The sequence below is a fragment of the Dermacentor variabilis genome, chromosome 1 (assembly GCF_050947875.1).
Source record: "Dermacentor variabilis isolate Ectoservices chromosome 1, ASM5094787v1, whole genome shotgun sequence".
Taxonomy (NCBI): domain Eukaryota; kingdom Metazoa; phylum Arthropoda; class Arachnida; order Ixodida; family Ixodidae; genus Dermacentor; species Dermacentor variabilis.
The window spans coordinates 6,141,978-6,164,892 of NC_134568.1; the positions used below are offsets into that span (position 1 = coordinate 6,141,978).

General features: G+C 44.7%; 1 protein-coding gene across 1 annotated transcript in view; it reads left to right on the top strand.

Annotated features, from left to right (window-relative positions):
- The window catches only part of LOC142569903 (nose resistant to fluoxetine protein 6-like), a 38,018-nt gene extending 15,649 nt beyond the window's left edge, over nt 1-22,369 (top strand). The window contains exons 8-15 of the mRNA XM_075678632.1: nt 2,497-2,583; nt 4,014-4,179; nt 8,300-8,382; nt 10,015-10,137; nt 13,104-13,224; nt 13,768-13,957; nt 17,544-17,686; nt 20,403-22,369. Of these exons, the coding sequence (XP_075534747.1) occupies nt 2,497-2,583; nt 4,014-4,179; nt 8,300-8,382; nt 10,015-10,137; nt 13,104-13,224; nt 13,768-13,957; nt 17,544-17,686; nt 20,403-20,660 (1,171 nt within the window). The 3' untranslated portion in view covers nt 20,661-22,369. The remainder of the gene's footprint in view (nt 1-2,496; nt 2,584-4,013; nt 4,180-8,299; nt 8,383-10,014; nt 10,138-13,103; nt 13,225-13,767; nt 13,958-17,543; nt 17,687-20,402) is intronic.
- The last annotated feature ends 546 nt before the right edge of the window (nt 22,370-22,915 follow it).

The window sequence follows — 22,915 nt, forward strand, 5'->3', positions numbered from 1 at the left end:
ATAAATACATGTTTAGCTTGCATCGTTGAGCAGTGCGCAAAGCGATCCATGACATTAAATTCCAATAAAACTGTGCTCTTACGGGTCAGTTACTAAACTATGTATTTCCTGTATCCTTACAATATCAGTGACGTGTCAATAAAGGAAGCATGTGATTGTAAGCTCTTGCTATAAACGTATCGAAAACATTTGCGTATCAGCGATGCGCTGACTTGGTTTTTTAAGATACGAACTAAGAGCACCACATTCCGAGGCCAAGCTCGTGGCATATGAAGCGTTCACTCTCCCGAAGTTGGAATGTGCTTGTATTAGGCGGGACGCTTTATTTGCACAAAGGATATTTGCAAGTTGGAAATGATTCAACGGCATGCAGTCCATTTTATCTGATAAATATATGTCGACAGATTCACCAATGAGTCTTATGAGTATGAAAATAATGTTCTTACCCTTTCGGATAAACGAAAAATCACGAGACTGACGTTTTAGTACGCACTGTACAAAAATATCTAAAATCAAATTGCATGAGTACATCCAAGCATTCTATTCGCGTTCTTCCTGGCCCCATCATGCACAGAACTAGCTCACATGCTCTATGCGCACAACATTGATCAAAAATTGAATTTCTTTTTACTGAATGGACTGCCCTGTAGATCTGATAATCTATTCATGAGTGATTCCATAAGCGGTTTTATATCTGCTTTACAATATCTTTTGCAGTGATGTTTTTATTTCCAGTTATAAACTCGTTAAGTGTGCATGTCATATGTAACAGGCTGCTCAGACCACGCCTTGAATTTATTGTGAAATACTTTACTTCCTGCATGTGTGCAACTTATTTTTTGTACGACGTGTAAAACTTCAGTGATGTATGGTTTTTGTGTATTTTCAAGCCCATTTGCTAGGTCTTTCAATAGACTGCAACATTCCGCAAAAAAAAATTGGCAGTTCACCCGAAGGGTGAACTACTCACTGCGATAGCAAAGTAAAGAGTGGCACTTGAACTTACCGGACGGTGTTGGGAGTAGAAGAGGGTCTGATTTACATGGACACAACATACGTGGGTGTGCCAAAATTTCGGACACCCCTAAGCACCCTACACGCACCATGCATGGCCTGTAATGACACCGCACAGGCGTTACTACGCGTCCTGTAAAGAACCACGCCAGTAAAATTACATCAGTTTCAAGCTTGAACACCAGTACTGTTTTGCACTTTGATATTTAATAACATGAGGATATTTCAGATAAAAGCCATGCGCTGTGAATGTAGTGTTTCATAACATAAGTTAGCGGGCTATCATTCTCGGAATTCTGAGGAATTATTTTGTCCAGAACGTAAGACCTGGTTTAACAAATTTGATGTCTTAATAGGATAGCAGTCTAGCTTGCATGTACGGCATGCGTACGCATATAGCATACATATAGCTAAATATATGTGGAGCCCCATGCCGATGACGTGGAAAGTCGTCTGAACTGTCCACGTAATTGTTGTCTCAATAAAAATATATTGAGAAAAATGTGTAGCACTGGCACTGACATAGTTAACCTGAATACAAACAGTGTGCTTCGGGCGCTTTCGTTCAGAAGATATAATGCGCTGAAAACTAAACACTGCCAGTACTTGAAAGAGGATAAGCCAAGACTGCGCGTGAGTTGCGCTGTCGCCCTTTCTAAGGGAAAGAAAAGGCAACTGTGATAATATATAAGTGCAGTGGAGCATCCGCGGCTGAGTACAAATAACAGGTTACGCTAGGAAAGTGCTCAATGAAACCAAGGGAGCCTTACTAGGGAGAAGTAGCGATTGACGTTAATGTTATGAAGCCAAGCTTAGAAACCGGATAGTCGGTATATTACATTATGAAGACAGTGAAACCGAAAAAGGAAAGCTGTGACGACTAGCGCAGCCACTGGTATTAGCGCCGAAACAAGCTGCCAAAGATTAGCCTTCCAAGTTGTGCACATTTGACGTGCCGTTCAATAGCCCTTATTTGTATCCGCTTTAATGGTTACTTTTTAGTCTTTGTTACAGCACCTTCTGTATAACCGTGTTATTTCGCTCAAAATAAAGTTTAGATCGCGTCTTTCCTGCTTGCCCTCCTCTTGTTTTCATGCTTCACCTCTAGACATTAGCGTGCGCTACAAACAAGCATGCCCATCGAGGTATATTACACGTCGTTGCAGTGACCTATTTAGTCAGTTTTCGGTCTCCGAATCGGTCATAAGCATTCGCCCTGAGCGAACGCTAACAATGTGTATTTCCCTGGTATTTTGACTGCTTTATGATTTGATTGTCGTTACTTTATTAGCTGCTGGAGGCATAATTATCAGGCAAAACTTGGAACAAGTGGTGAAACAGTCAAGGATGCTCATCAATAGAATGTATAATCTTCTTTCAGTTTGCTGCTAGAATTTCCTAATAGCCAGTTCTCGATAACTGTTTCAGTTCTGCTCTCCTCCACGTCAACCTGCCTGAGTATATATTTTTTCTGTCTTTCAGTGGGTTTCTGCTGGCTTACAACATCCTGAAAATGAAGAAAAACGCTGTTCTTGTTGGCACCATAGCCGTATTGCGTAGAATCATCAGGTAGGTGTGTTCTCGGCAGTGCATCAGCTACGTATACAGTATACGTACACTGTGAAAACATTCAAGGCTATGTTTGGTCAAGGAGTTAATTTTTTAAGGACTTATTTATTGAGGCATTTCGAGTCATTATCACACTTAACAAATTGCTTATTTTTCTCTATAAGCATCCTTGTTGCAGTGGGGTCATTCCACAAATTGCTTCAACATGTGGTCTTGAAAAAAAAAAGTTCGCAGTGATGTTCTCGATAACAGCGTGTTATTTCATTTTGCAAGTTATACGTTATGTTGGTTCTATTTTTGGGTGGTAATAACTTCATATGGCACTCGGTTCTTTCAGACGCATGCTACAGCCTACAAGGGCAGTCGCAGTTGATTGAAAACTCCTTTCCTTTTTAGTAGGGGTGCACGAATATTCACAGTTATGAGTAAGAATCGAATTGCTCTTGCTAAGTGATTCATATTCGTTTGGAGAGTTCGCTGTTCGAAATAGTCGAGTATTCGTTTCTGTTCATATAAAAGGGGCAATAAAACGTATTCGAGTCTCAAAGAAGAGAGTAACGGTGCAAGTGAGGACTGCTCCATGTGATTCGGCTGCAGAAGAGTCGCGGTTGTTGCACACACGCTCTAGATAATGATCAAACGCATGGCGAAGCTAACTTCTGCTCGATAATTTCCAGTCGTTGAATAAGTGTGCCTCGTTTTTAGGCAACATATGAATTTTCTGTATGTATTTAGACAAATCGATTTGTTGTTCGCCCAGCCTAACCAGATTTGCATTCCTTCAAAACAATGTGCATTGATGTTACAAACACAGCCCTCTACATGCAGCTGGTGACGTGGCTGTGTCCTTGTTTCATTGCTCTTGTTGTCGTGGAGCAAATAGCTGAAAACAGTTGTCTCTCATTTACATGCTTCTCGTTTAACCGGAGGTCGAGTTGCGACCGGTGTTATACTTACATGTATCAAACAACCTAAATGTATCTAATTTCTTTACAAAAACGGACTCCAGACAAACCTTCTATTTCGCTTTTTATGAGAAATAAGATATTTGATATTCGATTCAATATTTGAAGGTCATTTTTTTCACAAATATCCATATTCAATCCAACTCGGGAGTTTCTTTATTCAAACTCCATTACATTTTATGTGTGCTTATAGCAAAATAGATAGCCTAACTGCATATATTTTAAAGCAGGAGGTACCAACAAGAATACTATTCTTGCATTCTTGGCAAATAAATCGGACTTGCCTGGAGGCCACTGGTCAGGAAAAAGAACTGCTGTGATGCCTTTGCAATCCAGTAGAACAATAGTTTGTCCTATGGAATGGCATGCTCACTAGAAACCCAATCACGCACCATTAAATTCTTCGAGTATCGTAGCGGATAGCTGCACTTTCTGTCCTAGTCCTAAGCTTCACCTGTCATGCAGGGTTACCGTTCCCGTGTTTTTTGTCCTGATGTGCTTCTGCCTGCTGCCACTGCTAGCCACTGGTCCGAACACCGTCATGCTGTTCAGCAAGTTCCACAGCGAGCTGGAACAACACTGGTGGAGGCTGATCCTTCAGATCCGAAACTTTGCCAACGCCAACGAATTGGTTAGTGCGCACGATTGCATCATACACATAACAAGTGTGCACCAAACCTTTTTTGTTGTTGTTTCTTCAAACCTCGCGCAGAATGAATTCTAAGACAGCTCCTATGTCTGATTAGTCGATCCTTTAGGTTCACTTTCACTTTTCTAGACTGCACTGGCAATAGTTATTAGTAGCCGAATTTGCAAAGGTTTTGTTTCGTAAGTGCGTTTTGCTATTGGCCAACTGCCTTCGCTAATAATATGTCCACCAACGAGATTGGCGGCCATCTGCCCTTACGAAAAGTTCTTGGGTAAAACCTTTCATGTGAATAAGAGCACACATTTCAGCTAGCTGCTATATGCTTGCTTCTAAAATTAGTTCTTGACTCGATGCTGCGTCATTCTTTTATTGAGTTTCTTCTATCCTTTTGTTAGATTGCTCGCTTATTCTTTTCTTCGAAATGCCTCATCTACGTACCCTATCAGTCTACTGGACCCGTATTTGGTGGACTTTTAGTTCTTAACTAGTGTTTAGTATTGACCGGCCGCTTTTACTCTTACGTTACAATTGGCTGGCGTTTGCTCATACGAACAGTTCTAGCATAAGAACGTTTTTTTGAATACAGACCCTCGATTTCATCACGAAGCGCTACAAGAGTCAGCTTGAGTCATGAAAACCCGGTACACTCTTAGGCAAAGTTACACCCTTTGGCTTGCCCCTTCTGCCACACAACAATAATCGTTATCTGCCTTGATCCGTTTCCTTTCTTTAACGCTGCGAGCCCGCAACATTCCAGGAACGAACGGCACGCGCGTTATCAGAAGGAGCACTCCAAAGGGTGTAAACTGTTCTATGCTGATAACGCGCGTGCCGTTCGTTACTGGAAAGTACCGGGCTCGCAGCGTTAAGGAAAGGAAACGCATCAAGGCAGATAACGATTATTGTTGTGTGGCAGAAGGGGCAAGCCAAAGGGTGTAACTTTGCCTAAGAGTGTAGTGCATGCAGTCTTTCTAGTCTGGTAGTGTAATAATGCCAACTCTCCCGAATTTTTCGTAAACTTTACGAATTTGAGTTTGACTTACAATTTTATGAATATTGCATCAAGCTTTAAAAAAAGCTGCTGGCTAAAAAGCCTCGCTCATCGGCCTCCAAACATCCCGCTCAAAGTTTTCCGGAAGTGAAAAGGTGGAAGAGGGGCGCTTGCTTCGAGCGAGCTGATGCATACAAAAGGCTACATCTGTACTGTGATGTCCAAAATTACCCATTGCTTGTCCGTCTGAGTTGTTCGAACTTTACTGCAGCTGCTGCTTATGTTCTGCATCTAAAGCTAAACCATCGGTAATAAAGTGCATATTTCCCCACGAAAGGCAAGCTGGCGAATTATGAAGTCAACGACAAGGAAAATTAGGCTACACACCAAGATATTTCTGGCGACTGATCATAGCACCCTTGTGCAGTGCAAAATAAAATGATGCTTCAAGTTGAAATTTTATACTGAGAGAATGCCAGCAAACTTGAAGAAGGGAAAAAAAATGAGAAGCAGGCATAGATAGACCCAAGCGACAGAAAGGTGGCTGGACTAACAACTGAACTTTGTTGTTGAAAACGACGCCCCCCAAGTCCGTACTGAACATGCGCAAGGCACAACATAACAAAAACACGGTCAACACCTTATCTATACACGGCAACGCTAATCAAGAAATCGAAGCTCTTTCTTGGTTAGGAACACCGATGGTGTGCTTACACACTTCTCAGGGCCAAGTTTATTTATATGATAGGTTTCAATCAACTCTCTTTCCTGCTGAGCCGTAGCCTTCCCTACGAGTGATATGTTGCTGAAGATGGGAGTGCAACCCCATGCCTTACAATCTAACGAAAGATTACCCCCCATGCTAGGGGGTACCAAATTAGCATGTTCTCGCATCCAATCACTCACACAGTAGCCTGTTCGCCCTATATAAACTTTGCCATATTTCAATGAAGCACTATATGCTACACATGTGTTGCATGTGCAAAAATTCTTAACGTGCTTGGTATTGTGCACATTCCTTCAAGAACTGTGCTGCGAGACCCTCATGCAAAGTTTTGCAAGCCACAGGGCGTAGAACAAACCACACTGACATCGTTTCTTGCCACAACCTCATTCAATCTGTGTGAAATACCATGTACATATGGCATAATGACGAGGTTCTTTTTTTTTCCCACACTTCGCTATCCCTTATGTTTTTCGTCTTCGAGTGCTTGTGCACACATTCAGCCACTGAAGTGATCAAAGCCTTAGGATAGCCATTTTGCTAAAGAAACTTATAGGTGAATTGGAGTATATTACAGATAGGCTCAAGCAGAAAAGGGCTGTACACAGTCCGTTCCTGCCTATTACCACATGCCCTCAGGCTCTGCCACGATCCGCCATGGTTGCTTAGTGGCTTTGGCGTTGCGCTGCTAAGCATGCGTTTGCGGGGTCAAATCAAGGCCGTGGCAGCAGCATTTCTATAGGGAGGAAATGCGAGAATGCCCGTGTACCATGCATTGGGTGCACGTTAAAGAGAACTCCAGGTGGTCGAAATTAATCCGCAGCCTCCCACTACGACGTGCCTCATAATCAGATGGTGGTTTCAGCGCGTAAAATTGCAGAACTTAATTTTATAATTTTCACACTATGCCCCAGTCTGACGTAAGGCTTTATGTGTTGTTTACAGACAACACATTGAACCTAAGTTACAAAGAAAAGATGTGGCAGCGTTGCGGTCCGCTTCAGAGCTGGCAAAAAGATTTACGACAAACCGTACCGATGTGGGCTTTACCAAAAGGTGAGGTATATTTGTGAAATATTATTGGTCAAAGTACCGAAAAACGAAAGTGAAGCGGAGTGTACTCGCAGATGTTCTTACGACTTCCTGCCTATTGCCACACCTTCTTTAGATACAGTGAAACCTATGAACTGGTTCGTACGCTATAGATATAGTTTGATATATGAAGTAATTTATTACATTGGAACCCGCTATAAGAAAAATTTATTTTTTGATGTTCGTTTTGTAAAAAGTTGAAAACTGAGTGACAGTGCTAAGACACCCCATGTCGACATGACTCTTGCAGCAGTCTGAGTAAGTAAATGCAGCAACCCGGTATCGGGTTATGCACCGTATTGCCCACTACCTGTCTGCGTCTTAACGGGCTGTCAAGCGTGCTCAACCGCATGATCGCAAAAAAAAAAAACTGCTGCGGGTCATATGGCACTGGTTGCAGGCGCTCGTAGGGCAATATGGTTTCTTTAATAAAAAATTATTTTGCGTTAGTGTCCTTAAAAAGAACTTTGCATGGTTGATACAACGCATAATTTGCTGTACCCGGGTTTGTTATTACCACCGTTTGACCATACAAATCTGTAGCTTGCCTACAAACTGTTGAATTTTTCCCCTTTTTACGTAACAGGCACCTGCAACATAATATTAAATTCTGGGGTTTTGCGTGTCATAGCCACCATCTGATTATTAGGTATCCATAGTGTGGTACTCCGGAATAACTTTGACTACCTGGGGTTCTTTAACGTGCACCATTCCGACCCCATCCTAATGCGGCAGCCAAGGTCGGGATTGAACCTGCAACCTTGAGCTCAGCAGCGCAATGCCATTGACACTGGGTACCATCCTGAAAAGTCTGGACGACTGGTTTAGTTTGCCTGCTTCGCCAGCATGTGGCACACCGTGTCCTTTACTGCCGCTGACCAAATACTTTAAAAGTTATGGTTCCTGTCACGTGACAGATACACTGACAACCATTGATCGTTCTGTGGTACTAACCTGTGAGCGGTGTCGTTACCTGTGTGGCCATAAAGTCGTGAAAGGCAATGCGTTTCTAAAGAAACCGCACATTCTATTTTTTTTCATGCGACCACTATAGCAGCACGCAGCTCCACAGTTTATGCCGATCCACATGTTCCAGGAAAATAACGGAAGTGCCAAATGTGGTAACAGGAAAACCAGAAAATCACTCCACTGAGCAACATTGCAGTTATGGGTGCTTCACCGAAATACAGGTTTTATAATTAATTATTACGTAAAACTGGGAATCGATTTTACACCAGACAACTGAATGATGCATATATTATTTTTTTCTCTCTCTCTCTTTCACCATGTCACAGGAGTGCTTTTCGCATTTGTGGTACCTATCGACCGACTTCCAGCTGTTCTTCGTCTGCGTCATTATTCTTCTACTCTTCAAAGGGTGAGTGGACAGTGCCTCGCCGAGGAGTTTTATACGTGAAGAGTTACTTTCGGGGCTGCGACGTGCTAGGCACATTTGGCCGAAGCGCAATGGACGGCGACTAAGGGCTACTATAGTGCAAAAGGCTACATGGTGTCGGTGCTTTTGTGTCATTTACTCATTGTGAAGAACTAAATTGTGGTGTGAAGGCTTCCTTGGGGAGCAGAGGAATCTCATGTGAAAAGAACGACAACTGCATGTAAAATGCATTTCTATAGTGCAATGTAGCACATTGCAAGCATGCTACAGAGAAGTAGCAATATAGGACAGCACATTATAGTTCAGTACGGTATAACGCAGTATTATAATAACAGTTCCCTATATTCCTTAATGCAACAGATGACCTTCTTACTTGAGATTTGAAGCCAAAATTGGTGGAAAATGAAATGTTTATCTGATCAGCATCTGGTGGCTATCTATGCTACCAAAGTATTCCAGGTAATTTAGCAGGTGCATCCCCGCTACACACCAGAGGCGGGTATTCCTTAAATATCTACCTGGTAAACACATCCATTTTGTCTGCTGCTGAAGGGCCGATTGGCTGGGGGCGCTTGTCTCTCTTTCTGACGCTTACCCCAGCACAGCCAATCGGAACTTCAGCAGAAAGACGAAATGGACATGTCCACTAGGTTGGCACTTGTAGAATACCGCTCCTCCCCCCCCCCCCCCTCCGTGCCGCTCGCCGCCCCAGCAATGATGCAAAAACGGGTGGTGGTGTTCAGCCAAACCTGCTCTGTCTTGTTTGTATGTGTCGTGGTTGCCAGCGGCAAATGCACAGAACTTCCAGAGTTCGGGTAAATTTGAGACATTACGAGCTTGTTAATATTCCAAGTGATGCTACCATTACATTCAGGGTGATCAAAAATAAATTTCGGATAGCAAAGCCCAATTAGGCGACGCTGCTTATTTCAAACTAATCCAAAACATGTGTAAAATCCTGGAAATCGTTTAAATAATTGCTTTTTCTCGCAAATATATTTCGCAAATAATTGCAAGTAACAATACATTTTATCCATTAAACGTGTCTGCATTTTTTCGGCAGCGGTGTATAGTTTCCTCGAAAACACTGCAAAATAAAATAAAATAATTATAATAAAAAAATAAGACGACCTAACATTGTAGACAGCAAAAATTAAAGCGCCACAATCGTGGGTGCTATACTTCCACTATCTCATTACGACGACATTTATAGATCTAAACCAATGTACCAGCTCGCCACACAATTAGAAAAAGAAAAAAAAAGTATGAATTCGGCACATTTTGCAATAAAGAACCGTGAAAGTCAGAAAGTGTCCAAAACTGCAAGAGCTAGTGGGCGAAAATCAGAAGCCTGAATCCAGCGCTTAAATTAGGTGGGAGTGCTCCTCAGTGTCTGTCCTTCTCACCCGACCCCCCTTCCCCGCAATACTGCAGCGAAGCAGGAGCGGTATTATGTCGCTTTCTTGCTTTTTTGCATTGGTACATATTGTTCTCCTTCAGCAGTCTTTCATTTTTCATCCTTTGTGCACCAATTTAGAAGTCATGTACGTTGTTCATGTGTGCGCGAATAAACAGTTCAGCTTGCCTAATTGTCTTCCTGTACTGCTGACGCAGACGCACCGCATGGCTGCAGTGGTCGTTCGGCGCCCTGTCCATTGGGTGCTGCGCCTTCTCTGCCTGGCAGATGAGCAGCGGGCGCTATGTACCCGTCATTCCGCTCATCGTGTCCGACATATCGTAAGTGCACTGCCTTGAACTTAACTCCTTACGTTGGCAGTGAATGTATTTAAGTGTGCGTCGCTGTCGTTGAGAAATGACCGGGCGGTTGCGACGTAAAGTCTAACAATGTCACCGCCAGTGCTTTTGTTAATGAAACGCATTACAGGCGGTTGTCTACGGCGCTGTTACTGGTTGAGATGGAACGTTTTGAGGCGAGCACAACAGTGGTCAATGATGTCCTGCTGAGTATACCTTCGGGTGCGGTAAAATCTGATTGTTGTAGTGTCCTTGACTTCATAGCGGTCGCAATTGGCTGGATGATGCAAAGTGCCCGCATGTGTTACAATAGCCAGCAAGATGCGATTGCGCGCAACTTGAAGATGCATGTGCCAGTCTTTGTTGCCTAAGGTGTAGTATACTGCACCGCAACATCATTCTCATGTAAAGAAAAAAAATGGCGATATTTATGCTTCACTTGAGGTGAAAATAAGAACTTGAAATGTGATATTTGTGTCCATCACTTCTGTAGTCTTCAGAATGTTTCTTCTAGGGCTTTTCTAAATTTCAGTTGACATAACGACATGGGCTCCCGTTTGGGATAGTAAATGTAGGTGTCCTTGCGCTAACGTTACGCCACTAAAAAAGCAAGCTTGTGGTGAATTAATTTGGCACCTCTTCGAAAGAGTGAACATCAATGGCTGTCTATGCATTCACAAGGCAGCGCTGGTAATACAAGCAAATATATTCTTAATTCGATCTTTGAACTAAGGAACCAAGAAAAAATAAAAGAAGGAGGCGATATTATACCTGGAAAACTTGTTACCCTATATTCGCAATGCCGCATGACTTCAAATCCAGCCAATCCTGATACAGGACTTGTTATCATAGCGAAAGTGGCCAGGCAATGAAAAAAAAATGTGTGCGACAGAGGTTTGTGAATTACGCCTCTGAGCATGTATTCACCAAAAATGTTTGTATGGTAGAATGGTTTGTATGACCATGTGCCAGCCAATTGTGATGTTGGACGTACAGTCGACTCTCGTTACAACGGAACCTGATAATCCGACAAAAAAAAAATGTCCTTTTGATCCGAAGTCCGTAATTTTCGAGGTGCCTCAATTCCGAAACTTTCGTCGCGATGTCTAACAACTTTATTGCAAAGAGTGAGTGACGAGCGTCTAAAGTAAAAAACAAAAACACAAAACAACAAGTCGCAGTTTTGCCAGAACGGCGAGAGTGCGAAAGCAACTTAAGCAAGATAAGCGCGGCAGCAGCAGCGAGTGAATTGACCTTCGTGCTGTTTCTCGCTTCAACACGAACTAAATGTCGAAAGCACAGCACATACGAAGCTACCGGCACTGGGCGCTGTAAGATTCGTCGGACGATCTCGCCGCTGCCACCATTTGTTAGAGTTGTCGGATGATCTACGAACTGTAGGCCGATCTCACCGCTGCCGTTCAGGTGTAAGATCTGGCAGTCGTAGCTGTAGGAAGGAGCTTGACTCGTCGTCGGGACTTAGGAGAGCAGGATTTATTTGCATTATTTACATCTTAGACAAGAGATACATTTACACAGTCTAGCGTGGCTCCCAAATGGGGCACGCAAGACGACGCATACAGCAAACGAGCACACAGCTCACGAGTACCTTTCGAGCACGACAACGAGCACACTCTAGCAGCCGACAATCGCTGCTTATAAGCACTCCGCTCGACGTCATAGTTCGAAGTCATTGAAGATGACCCGCCCTTTCGGAGGAGGGCTCACATACACGTGCCGCACAGGTTTCAGTGCTCTCCGAAGCCGACGTCAGAGGGGCTTCGTAGAAGTCGGAGCCGCCCCCAGTGGCGTGTCCGGGTAGCACATTGTCTCGCGTCTTGGTCGGTGCGTGGGAAGGAGCCTTCGTCGGCGTTCCCGCGGCAACTCCCCCACTCATAGCAGAACAGGGCGGCGTTGTCGTGTTGCGCACAAAGCCTGCTTCGTCGAACTCCTCAAGTCACAACGGCGACGAGGCTATAGCATAACGGTGGTGGTTTCAGCACAAAGCCTGCTTCGTCGAACTCGGAGCCGACCCGGGTAGCGAGCCCGGGTAGCACATTGCCTGGTGTCTCGAAAAGCGCATGGGGAGGTTCCGCCAATTCCCTCCCCTCGAGAACTCCCCTGAGCTGACCCCTCGCCGCGTGGCTGCCGGTTATCCGCAGTTCTCTGGAGTGCGCCACCGTCCCGGTTGGATCGGAACACGTGCAGCGGGCTGAAATAGCTGCAGGCCGATCCTAACAGCGCACTTTGTCCACATCGCAGATCGTTTGCAAGATATGGCAGACGCGCACGTTGTCCACATCACAGATGGCTTTCAAGATACGGCGCCTGCGCTGGCGCGCACTTTGTCCACATTTGAGATCGCTTTCAATATATGGCGCCCGAGTGGCCTCGCCGTTAACAGCAGCCACCGGAGTAGAACCGCCTTCTTTATCTCGCCCCCCCTCCCCCGTGACTTGCGCGTAAAAGACGGCGCGCTTCCGCCCCGCTTTCCTCCCTCCCTTGCGCACAAGATATTGAGCCGCGATTGTCAGCTACCAGGTCAGTTGCCAGCCCATGTCGACATGGCAAAAGTCTGTTTTATATGCCCAATTTTGACAAAAAATGCCGCTAATTTCGTCCGCTGTAGCCGATAGTCCGTTGTAGCGCGGTCCGTTAAAAGCGAACTTCGCTACATTAATGAAATAGGTAGAGCAAACTAAGGTTGAAATATGGTCCGTTATATCCGAAAGTCTGTTGTACGCGGGTCCATTGTAACGAGCATAGACTGTATGTTAGCGTGTCTTGTAACATTCTATCAATGTTACAAGACAATTCGTCCACTCTGTTGACACTGTCTCTCGACCGAGCGGAATGATTCTGTGGCATTTCTATACTGCATGCGATAAGCTGCTTCTTTACCTTGTAAACATTGACCTGTGTTTGTTTTTGTTTGTTGTTCACAACAGAACGCTGGCAAACACATTCAATGAGGTGTACATGTTGCCTACGTTCCACGGCGCCAGCTTCTTCCTCGGCTCCAGCACGCTCATCTTCATCGAGAGCAAGAGAGACATAAAGATGTCAGTGGTAAGAGTTGGGCTTTACTATCCCGAGCGTCGCTATTTGCAAAACCAACGAATACAGCTCTTGATCCAGTGCTCTGGTGCCTTCAGTGAGGCAGCAGACAGTGTGATCGCTAATATTCGTACGACACCTTCATCGTATATTGCCTTAAGCTTTTGGGTACATTAGGATATGTATGTCAAAGATATAAGCACATTTTTTTTTGTGCACAACCATCACTTACGGTATCGGCAGAATAAACGCGACAGACCTTTGCTTTTCTGCATTTGCCTACAAGTGTCAAATGCGTAGTATTTTTTTCATGAACTCGATCTGGCTCACTAATGAGAAAAGGGCAACGTGAAAGCAGTAGAACAAGAAGTTAGTGGTCAGGCAAACTCCAATGTAAATTCTGAAATTGGGCTCATGACTTAATTGTCAGGAATGTCTACTGTCGAGCTTCTTGCAGAACACCTTAGCTATAGAGCTTTTTTTATCACTTTAACGAACAGTGTGTCTATTTCAAGGCCATGTATGAAACCTCCGGCACACACGAATGCTTCGCAGGTTAAGCAAGCAGTGATGTGGGCGGTGTGCCTGACCTGTGGCGCGGTGTGCATCCTGTCGCGCTACCACTGGAACGGGGGTTTCACCTCTACAGGAGAGTGGATCGACGTGGTCTTCTCCTTCTTCGACCGCCTTCTCTGGTCAATCTTCCTGGCATGCCTAGTGTTCGCATGTGCCAACCGGAAAGCAGGTACATTGCTCAGGTGCTCAGGCATCAAGGTAATATTGCCTGCATCGCCCAATCCCGCTGGCCTGTACTTAGCTCAAGGCCGACCAAAACCGTCATGTGAAATTTTCAGGGGCTACTAGCAGTGCAGAATTCTCACTGCCTGCTTGTGTCGCGGACCCACAGAATTCATAACTTGGCAGGCCAGTGTGACGGGAATTGTATCTCTAACTCATTTTGTGGGGCTGAATGTAGGTTGGGCAAGCTACAAAGATACTCTGTTCTACAGATTGATTACAACAAGGACCAATTTATTACCTGCATACACAGTCGCAAGAGGAGAAAAACAATGCGGCGGCTGCATTGTGCAAGCACCATGCATTGTCCTAGCACTTCACGACAGAAAAGGAGAAAAAAAAACACGCAGCACTAGCGCATCCACAGATAGCATTGGCTGATCGGGGCCTGTATTCACACAATTTTCTGCGATAGGATTGTTCATAACAGCAAATACCAGCCAACGCTGATGCTGGACATGAGATTACTGAAGGTGGCGGGCAGAGGGCACTAACAAAACGCCTTGTGAATTCGTTCCCAAGACCTTATCACTCGCCCTTTTGCAGAGTAGTGAAATGTAAAAATAATGAAGTGCCATAAACTATCTGTGCTCACCTAACATGGCCGATTGCTTACGGATGTCAGCTTAGCCCCCAGCTAGCGCAACATAGCACAGATCTTCTGAGACAGGACGTGCGACTACAATAAGGCCGATTATAGCAGTGGCAGCCACAGTATCAGCACCAATCAAGTTCGGTCGTGATAGGAAACTTACAAAAAATACAAAATAAATACTTTAGTATTGTGTATTCTGTAGTGTGCCACTTGCTTAAGTTTCCACGCATAAAATTATGTTGAGTATCCAAGTCCTAGCAATGGTTTGTTGCTTTCAATAGGCTGCATACTTACCATATTTACTCGAATCTAGGCCGGTCCCGATTCTAGGACGACCCCCTAAAGTCCGAAGCCGAAAAAAAACTTACCTTGAATGTAGGCCGAACAAAACGAAAGCAAGGGCAGTGCTCACAATATGAAAATATCATTTATTGAATATTAACATGCTGAGCTCATTCTACGTTGCTATCTTCCGTATCACTGTCATCTCCTCATTGCGGTCTGCGCACGCAAAAAGCATCTCCTGTTGCCCCCTCCAATGACGGACATTTAGGTCCTGCCCAACTGCGGCAAGCACAACTGTTAGTTTGAAAGCGGCAGCATAGTGGTATCGCCTGTTTGGTGCCATTACGATAATGCCACGCCACATGCCTATACGACACAGACCAAAATGGTGACGTTGCTTGCGTAGTTCAGTTGGCTACTGGCAGGGCTAGTAGCGGCTGCAATACTGACTTTTCTAGATGGTGCTAGCTGTGGGCAATATTCATCAATTTCAATTAAAAACTGGCGATTTTTTTACAATCCTCAAATCTAAGCCTACCCTAGAGTTTGTTACATAATTATTTGAAAAAAAAATTTCCGCCTAGATTCGAACATATACGGCATTAATCAGCGCGAAAACAACAGAACAGACAGAGTTGGGGCACAGGATGAGTGCTGGACTGACTCTGTGTCTTCCGTTGTTTTCACGCTGATTACGAAGTATGCATCCTTTCCAACTCATCCACCTTTCTATCTTACTTCGATAGGCTATACACATCTAATAAACGTTTCATTTCAGTAGTCATTTCACATCCAACTTTGGGACCCTTGTCAGCATATTTTTTGTATCCGACAGATTTTATCATGCATGCATAATAAACTGAAACTGAACTGAACAAACAGCCCCAGAAATCAGGGTACATACGTGTTTGCAAGCGTATGGCTGGAGATGAAAGCTACGATCGGAGAAAAAAAGGCTGAGCCATCTCCTTATATTGCACGCTGGAAGCAGCTATATGGTCAGTGTCATGCATGGCGTACGCAGGTGTTGAATTCACAAAGATTTTCGTTCATTAGAACTCTTCGTCAATTTCCTGCTGACAGGGATAATTTTATGTTCGGTACCATAATTGACCGGTGATTGTTATTATGAGCAAATGTAGTGAACAGATTACTTAGCGAATGTAGCTAGAAAGCCGGATCCATCAAGAGCTTTGAATAGAAAAACGACGCTAGCCAGTCGCCTTCACTGCATATATGATCGCTACCTCTACTGAACGGCACCTATTTGAGGAAACTGCTCTGGTGTGTAAACACGGGCCCTTGGGTGGCATTCACAAAACATTTCATGCACCAGCTCAATCTGTATAACAAGAAGCATGTTGTGATCGTTGGCGAACATAACATACGCAAAAGTAGTCAGTCAATGATAGGAACAAACGCTTGTCATTCCTGACCAAAGGGCCAAATTTACGAAGTTTTTTGTTCTTGAGGGCTATTCGCCTTCTCTAATAACATGTATACCAAAAAGATTGGCGGTAATTCTTTCACGAACAGTTCAAGTGTAATTACTTTTGTTATTGTCAATATAGGCTCTCACAAAGCGTTTTGCTTTGTATGCTAGAGTAGTTGACAGCAGGCCTGACAGTGAACAGAATATCAGGAGGTGCTGTAGGCCAATCAGAAAAAGTTATGAACAATAAAAGCTCTATGAATTTGTTTCTAGACTTATGTGAAGTGGGGAGAGGGAGGAGGCGTAAGATGTCAGTGGTGGAAATAATGTAATGATTACATTCTTCTTGTAGGGTGAAATTGACAAAGATTCATACGTTCTCTTTGCCATTTACCACTCACTTCGCTAATAATATATCCAGCATCAGGATTAGTGGGAATTCACTCTTACAAACAAATCCAGCGCAAGCACTTTTGGGCAATACGGGTCCTATTTCGTTTCGTTCGTCAGAATTGGCCCGCAAATGCCACTCCGCCACTCCCACCACCAGACTTAGTTGGTTCAGAGCGGTTGGTGATTTGAATGAAACAGAATCGAGCGAAAACAACCTTTGCGTCGTAAGGGCCCAGAATGCTATCAAATATGCACAACTTTAAGCCAAGTGTTAAGTGAAATAAAGCCGAGCGAGGTGCCTGCAACAAAGCGTGCGGCCTAAAGAGCCAAGCTACACGTCCCCACAGGGGTCACTGCCTACAGGTCACGGAGCAAGAAACATTTAGGAGTGGAAACTCCGCTGTTTGCGGCGACCAGAAAAAGTCACATGCCCGCGGAGCCGTTATCGTGCTGGCGGCGCCTGGCGGCCTGGAAAGAAATCACCGCCGTTGAGAGCGCGCTGGAGCCGCCTGCCCGGGTGCTGCATTTTTTTTTTTCGCTGCGGCTTCTACGACGCGCCGCATGGCGCCGCCACTGTATATGGCCCCGTCGGCGCATACGACAATTGTGACCTTATCTGGTCGCCCGCGCTCGCTCGCGCTGACGGGAGTTTCACCTCCTAAATGTCTTACTCCGTGCTACAGGTTTTAAAGAAACACTGAAAACTTAACGGCAGTGCAGCAGGCTACCTGTGATAGTGGACGTAGGCTGAATGTACCAATTTTTTTCGCCCTTCAGCAATCGCATCTGGCACTGCTCAGCTTGAAAAAAAAAATATTTCTCACGCAGGATTCCTGGGCCGTTTTCTGTCTTGGCGTCCGTTTATCCCCCTGAGCCGGCTCTCTTTTGGCGTCTACCTGGTGCACATGCCGCTCCTCATCACTGGATATGCATTTGCTAGGGAGAGGGTCTACTACTCCTTCCTCGGAGTGGTGAGCTTGCATCATATCCCATGGTGTAGATGGACTGCAGACACTTCGCCGCTATAAGGAAACTGCGGAGCCGAAAGCGCACCAAAGTTATGAGCAGAAAAAATGGTTAACAAAACGAGGGCCCAAATACCCTAACAATACTATTTTACTCTTATTCCTTTTTCGCTCTTCATCAGCAGTCTGAGCGGCACTCCGCCTACATTACCACCATAATCACGTGGTCAGCCGGCCATGATGATAAGGAAGAAATAGAATCGCGTGAAAGGAATTCTTATAGTATCACTGGCCATAGATCGGTATAATGTGTCTATTCCTTTCGCTCGATTTTATTCCTTTTTTATTATGCGCCGCTCACGACCAGCTGATCAAAGTGATAACTTAGGGGAGTGTTGCTAAGGCCGCTGATAAAGGGCAAAAAGGAATAGGAATGGAATATAGCCATTAATATTCCAGCCAAGGTGCATGCAACCTACGTGAGCAGGAGCCAGCGGTATTTAGGAAGCTGCCTAACGCACTCGTGCGCGGCCCAATACCGAGCACTGCGAATACGGTCGAGAGCGAGTAAAACCTGAATAGCTGATCGATATTCTGCTTACTCTTGGGGGCATTTGTACAAAACGGAACCTGCAATGACCAATTTTCAGTCTTGCAGATGTTCTGTTAATGGGAAGGAATAGCTGGATAAATCAGTGGAACTGAGGGGCTCCATTCATTTTTAATAACCACAAAATGAAAGAAGCAGACATTTAAAGGGACCCTGAAACGATTTTGACGATCTTGTAGAAATGTACTGAGTCATTAGGTTAGGTATTTTTGATTCTTGTGCGACATATTTAAGTGCTCCGCATAAAACACGTAATTTACTATAGGGCATGAAAAATGTGCATCGCTATCAATAGCAGTGTCGCCGCTCCCCTGTGGTTTAAGCCGCCCCTCCCAATCAACACAGTTATCCCAATTGATGTCAGTTGGGTGAACTATCTGATTGGCTGCCCAGAATGCGCCATCGATGATTTTTCCAACTTTGTGGTGAACAAATGTTGTTTGCAATAGATAGAATTTTGGTTAGCTTGTTTCTATAGAAAGTAAGAGAAAGAGAATACACAACAACAATTTATCACTAGAGTCTAACACTTCTGGCACACAACAGATGTCATCTGCTTGTGTTACAACATTCTCAGTATTCACGCAAGCTACGCGGTCAGTGTTGGTCTCGAGCTTTTTTTTTTGCGAGCACCATGGATTGCTATTGTGGCCTTGTGGGCTGCAAATAAAGCAATTGGTGAAATGGTGTTTCTCTGCAAGGCAGCAGACGAGCGGAGCAGCTGCAGTGCATCAGGCTGTCGGTATCTGATTGGCGCCAGCATCTGTGCGTTTGTGGATGTGACTTTGCGCCAGAGGACTACTACCACTATAGAGAGTTTTACTGTATCCAATATTCGGGTGAACGCAAGTGCAAGCGGACTGGGCGTTTTACTGGAGGAGCCGAGGCGCAAATGGTAATGGCCTGCATGCTGCAGCCACCTGGTGGCCCAGATCTCAACCAGACAAATACAGAGCATAAATATAGCAGCAACCAAGTGCATGCTACTTTGCTGCTGGCGTAAATTTTTGGCAGAAGTATGATTGTGAACACATCACGTCTTTAAATGTTTAAAATGTTTTACACTCGGTTACAGCAATAGTAGCTCTGTGTTTGCTGGTAAAGCTCTGCACCACCAGGTGGCTGCACCGCACAGGCCACTCAGACCATTCAGGATTACGTTAAAGCCCCTTAATTACAGCAGTAGTAATATGAAGGGGCTTTACGCTTCCGCCTATCCGTCCAAATACCCAGCTCGCCTGCTTTTATCGGAATGCTGGACAGGCTCGGCACTGCGACAGAACGCTCGCTTGAACCCAGTTTTTTAGTACGAATAAGACTGGACACAAGAAAACAAACAGTACACACGTGGCGCTGTCCTTTGTGTCTTCTTGGTGTAGTCTTGTTCCAGCTAACAAGCACAGATCAAAGTGTCATGCCAACAAGCCCTCATTGTTACTCTGGAGAACGCTTGCAATGCACGCTGTTTGGATAGCTGTCACAGGACATCGATGGCCAGGCGGCTAACGGAAAGTTTGGAGAGGCTTCGTGCGCTATCTCCAAGACAACTGGAAGTAGACGACATGACGTCACATCATGACGCAGATCTAGTGAAGGCGGAACTTATCCCTGATCACTCGGTGAACAAGTCGAGGAAAAAAAGCCTACGCGTCTACAAAATTTATCAAAATGGTTTCAGGGACCCTTTAAGCCAAAAATAGCATAGAGGAACCTGTCTTTATATCAGATGTAGAAATAGTAATAAAAATTTATTTTAATGTGAAAAAATGCCAAGTTTTCGCCAGTGGAAAGTCAACCCACAACCTCCACATTGTCGCATGCGACACGCTATCACTTTATAACAGAACATTACTGAAACCTTTATTACGTAGCTTGTAAATGCGATTGGGCAGAGTGAATCCAGAAGCCTTACAATACAGCGCTCCTCGTAACCATCTACCGTTATGGGACGTTGAATCCCGGAATTTCTACATGTTAGTTGTTTAATGAGAACAAATTAACATAATTTTACATGCGCCAAAAAAGGGTACCACATACCTTCGCGCTACACCCGCTGACACGCGCTCTCAATAAAAATACAGACTCCCTCGTTTTGCTTCACGCTGTCCGCAGGTGTCCAGCGCACTGACCCTCTTTGTGTGGAGCTGCATGTTGAGCTTCTGCCTGTTCCTGGTGTGCGAGTCGCCGACCAGCATATGCGAGAAAATGCTGTTGGTGCCGGGCCGAGTGAAGCGTGATTCTGAGAACAAGGACGGTGGCCACAAGATGAGGAGGACCGTGATCACGTACATCTGTCCTCGCCTAGTGGTTACCCAGGACCAGACGACGCAGGCCAGCACAATCCACCAGGACCAGTGGTGCTACTTATAGATTACTTTTGTCAGAAGCAAAGAAATGTCATCGCCTTATTTTGTTGTTGCGGAGGTGTGTAGCGCCAGCGCGCAGATCGTTAAGGACTTCCTTGCAAATGCCTTAACTCGTGCAAGAGGAATTTGGCGACGTGAAGGTGTGTTAAATGAACACCAAATCTTACAAGAGCGCAGTATTCTGAAGACGGCATCCTCCTCCCATGGGAAAAGCCTGTGAAATATTGAATTAAGAACCGAGGACAAATTATTGGTGGCTTGAAACAACACCCACCTGTGAGCCACTGGTGGTCACACAAGAAGTTTGGCGCATCGTTGCCGCTGGCATGGCTGCTGGACAGCTGTTGTCAAACCGACCACGTTCGCACATCTCGTGTGGACATTGAAGTTGAAGCCGTGGATGCACTGAGACTGACGAATGGCGCTAATCGCACAGAAAACGTGATGCGACGAAGCAGTGAGCTGTGCAGAAACTGTGTGTACTGCTACTGCCTCTCGCATATTTGTGCAGCTGTAAGGACCATTAGCCGGAGTGTGCGACAACATATGTGGTGACTATACCGCGAAAATTTCCTATCAAAGTTGTTCCTTCCTACTGAGTGTGCCTTGTGCAAAGCATCCCATCAGGTACATCGCACAGCATTACTTCAGCACGCATCCTGACAATTGTGTTGTGCTGATCAAGTTTCCCTATGCATCATTATTTCGAGCTTTTACGGGAACTAAAACCACTGTGGGAGCGCCGCTGCTTGTCCAATTCCAATTCCTAAGTTGGCAAATCAGCTGATACGGTGACTAGGTATTCTTATTCAGGGCACTTTTGGCGCAGTAACCAAAATAACGGTGTCATGTCTTACAGTTCACTTTCAAGGTAGCATTTTATTTGCATATAGGACTATGGTGCCTGGATTGCCCATTGACCTCTAAGACCAGACCTCATGATTCTTTAAAATGAGGCTCACGGCTGTGATGCCTTGCACAGGATTCTCGCACACGTGTTGGCCATGGACTTTTTCTTTCTTTTTATAAATGATTACTTTAAGATGCATGATCGCCTGAAATTTCAGCTGGCAGTGCGATACTCTCAGCCGAAAGGTCCAAGGTGGGTGGACAAGTAATGTTTACGAAATTAAACAGCCGAGATAAATATTTCGATTTCCGGTGAAGATGTTGTGGTGGCTGTATGACAGCCAGCGGGCTGTGGTCAAGCAAGCCACAATGCCACTCAGTGATAACTGTTTCTGTTGGGATAAATAATTATGCCTACAGGAGAGAACACTGACTGTCATTGGTTCCTTCATTAGCCCTATATGTGCCTCATTAGGCATTGGAAGCTGTCATCACCGAATAAAATAACTGTAGCTTCTCTCTCCCTTCATTTATCGAAAAGGGATGAAACTATCTGCAGAAACCTCGAAGTCAAAGTTTTCCACACGCACAAAAATCTAGAACGAACAATATTTACTGTATGCGCTTTGAATACAATAAATATTGTTCGTTCTAGCTTTTTCTCGCTCTTTTTTCTAGCTTTTCTTTCGTCAACGCAGCCAGACAAAGTGCTATAACTATGTTTGGTGGCACTATTATAATATATTTATACCATGGAGGTGAGCATGGCATCTTGGCACTCACTATTTCTTGCGCATCGTTCAATGTTGTCAGCCATCTTTGTAAATATGATTTCATTCTTTATATGCTTTACCAAGTGTTGTGTGAAAACACCAATTATTATTAAATCATTTTAATGTCAAAAGGAATGGCTATTTTATTTTTTTGACTGCAAGCCTGTCGTGGGGTGCAAGGCCACTGTAATATTGTAATGGTACAAGGACAGAAAGAATACAGTCAAACGCCTGTATAACGTAGTGCTTGGGAACTCCGAATTCCTTCGTTATACAGGTGACTTCATTGTAAGGATCGCACACTGTGCCCGCCAGCACTTGAGCAGGCTAAGCACGTTAAACAAGGGAAAACCTTCATTCAACAAGAATTCAAGATATACTTCATGAACCAAGCCGTCAATCCTTTTATGCACACATAATCTCACGGAATGTGCGACTGCAGCCAACCTTATTGCATCGAGGTGCATGGCATGGTCCGCGGCGAAGTACGGGAGTGGCGCAAGTTAGAGCTGCAGATTGTCGAGTGTCACTATCACCTTCCTTGCTTGGTTCCTTTAAAGGCTCTTTCTCACTGTTGCCTTCGCAGACATGCGTGGTCTTTCCACGTTTGATGACCTTGAAGACGTCGGTCGTCAGT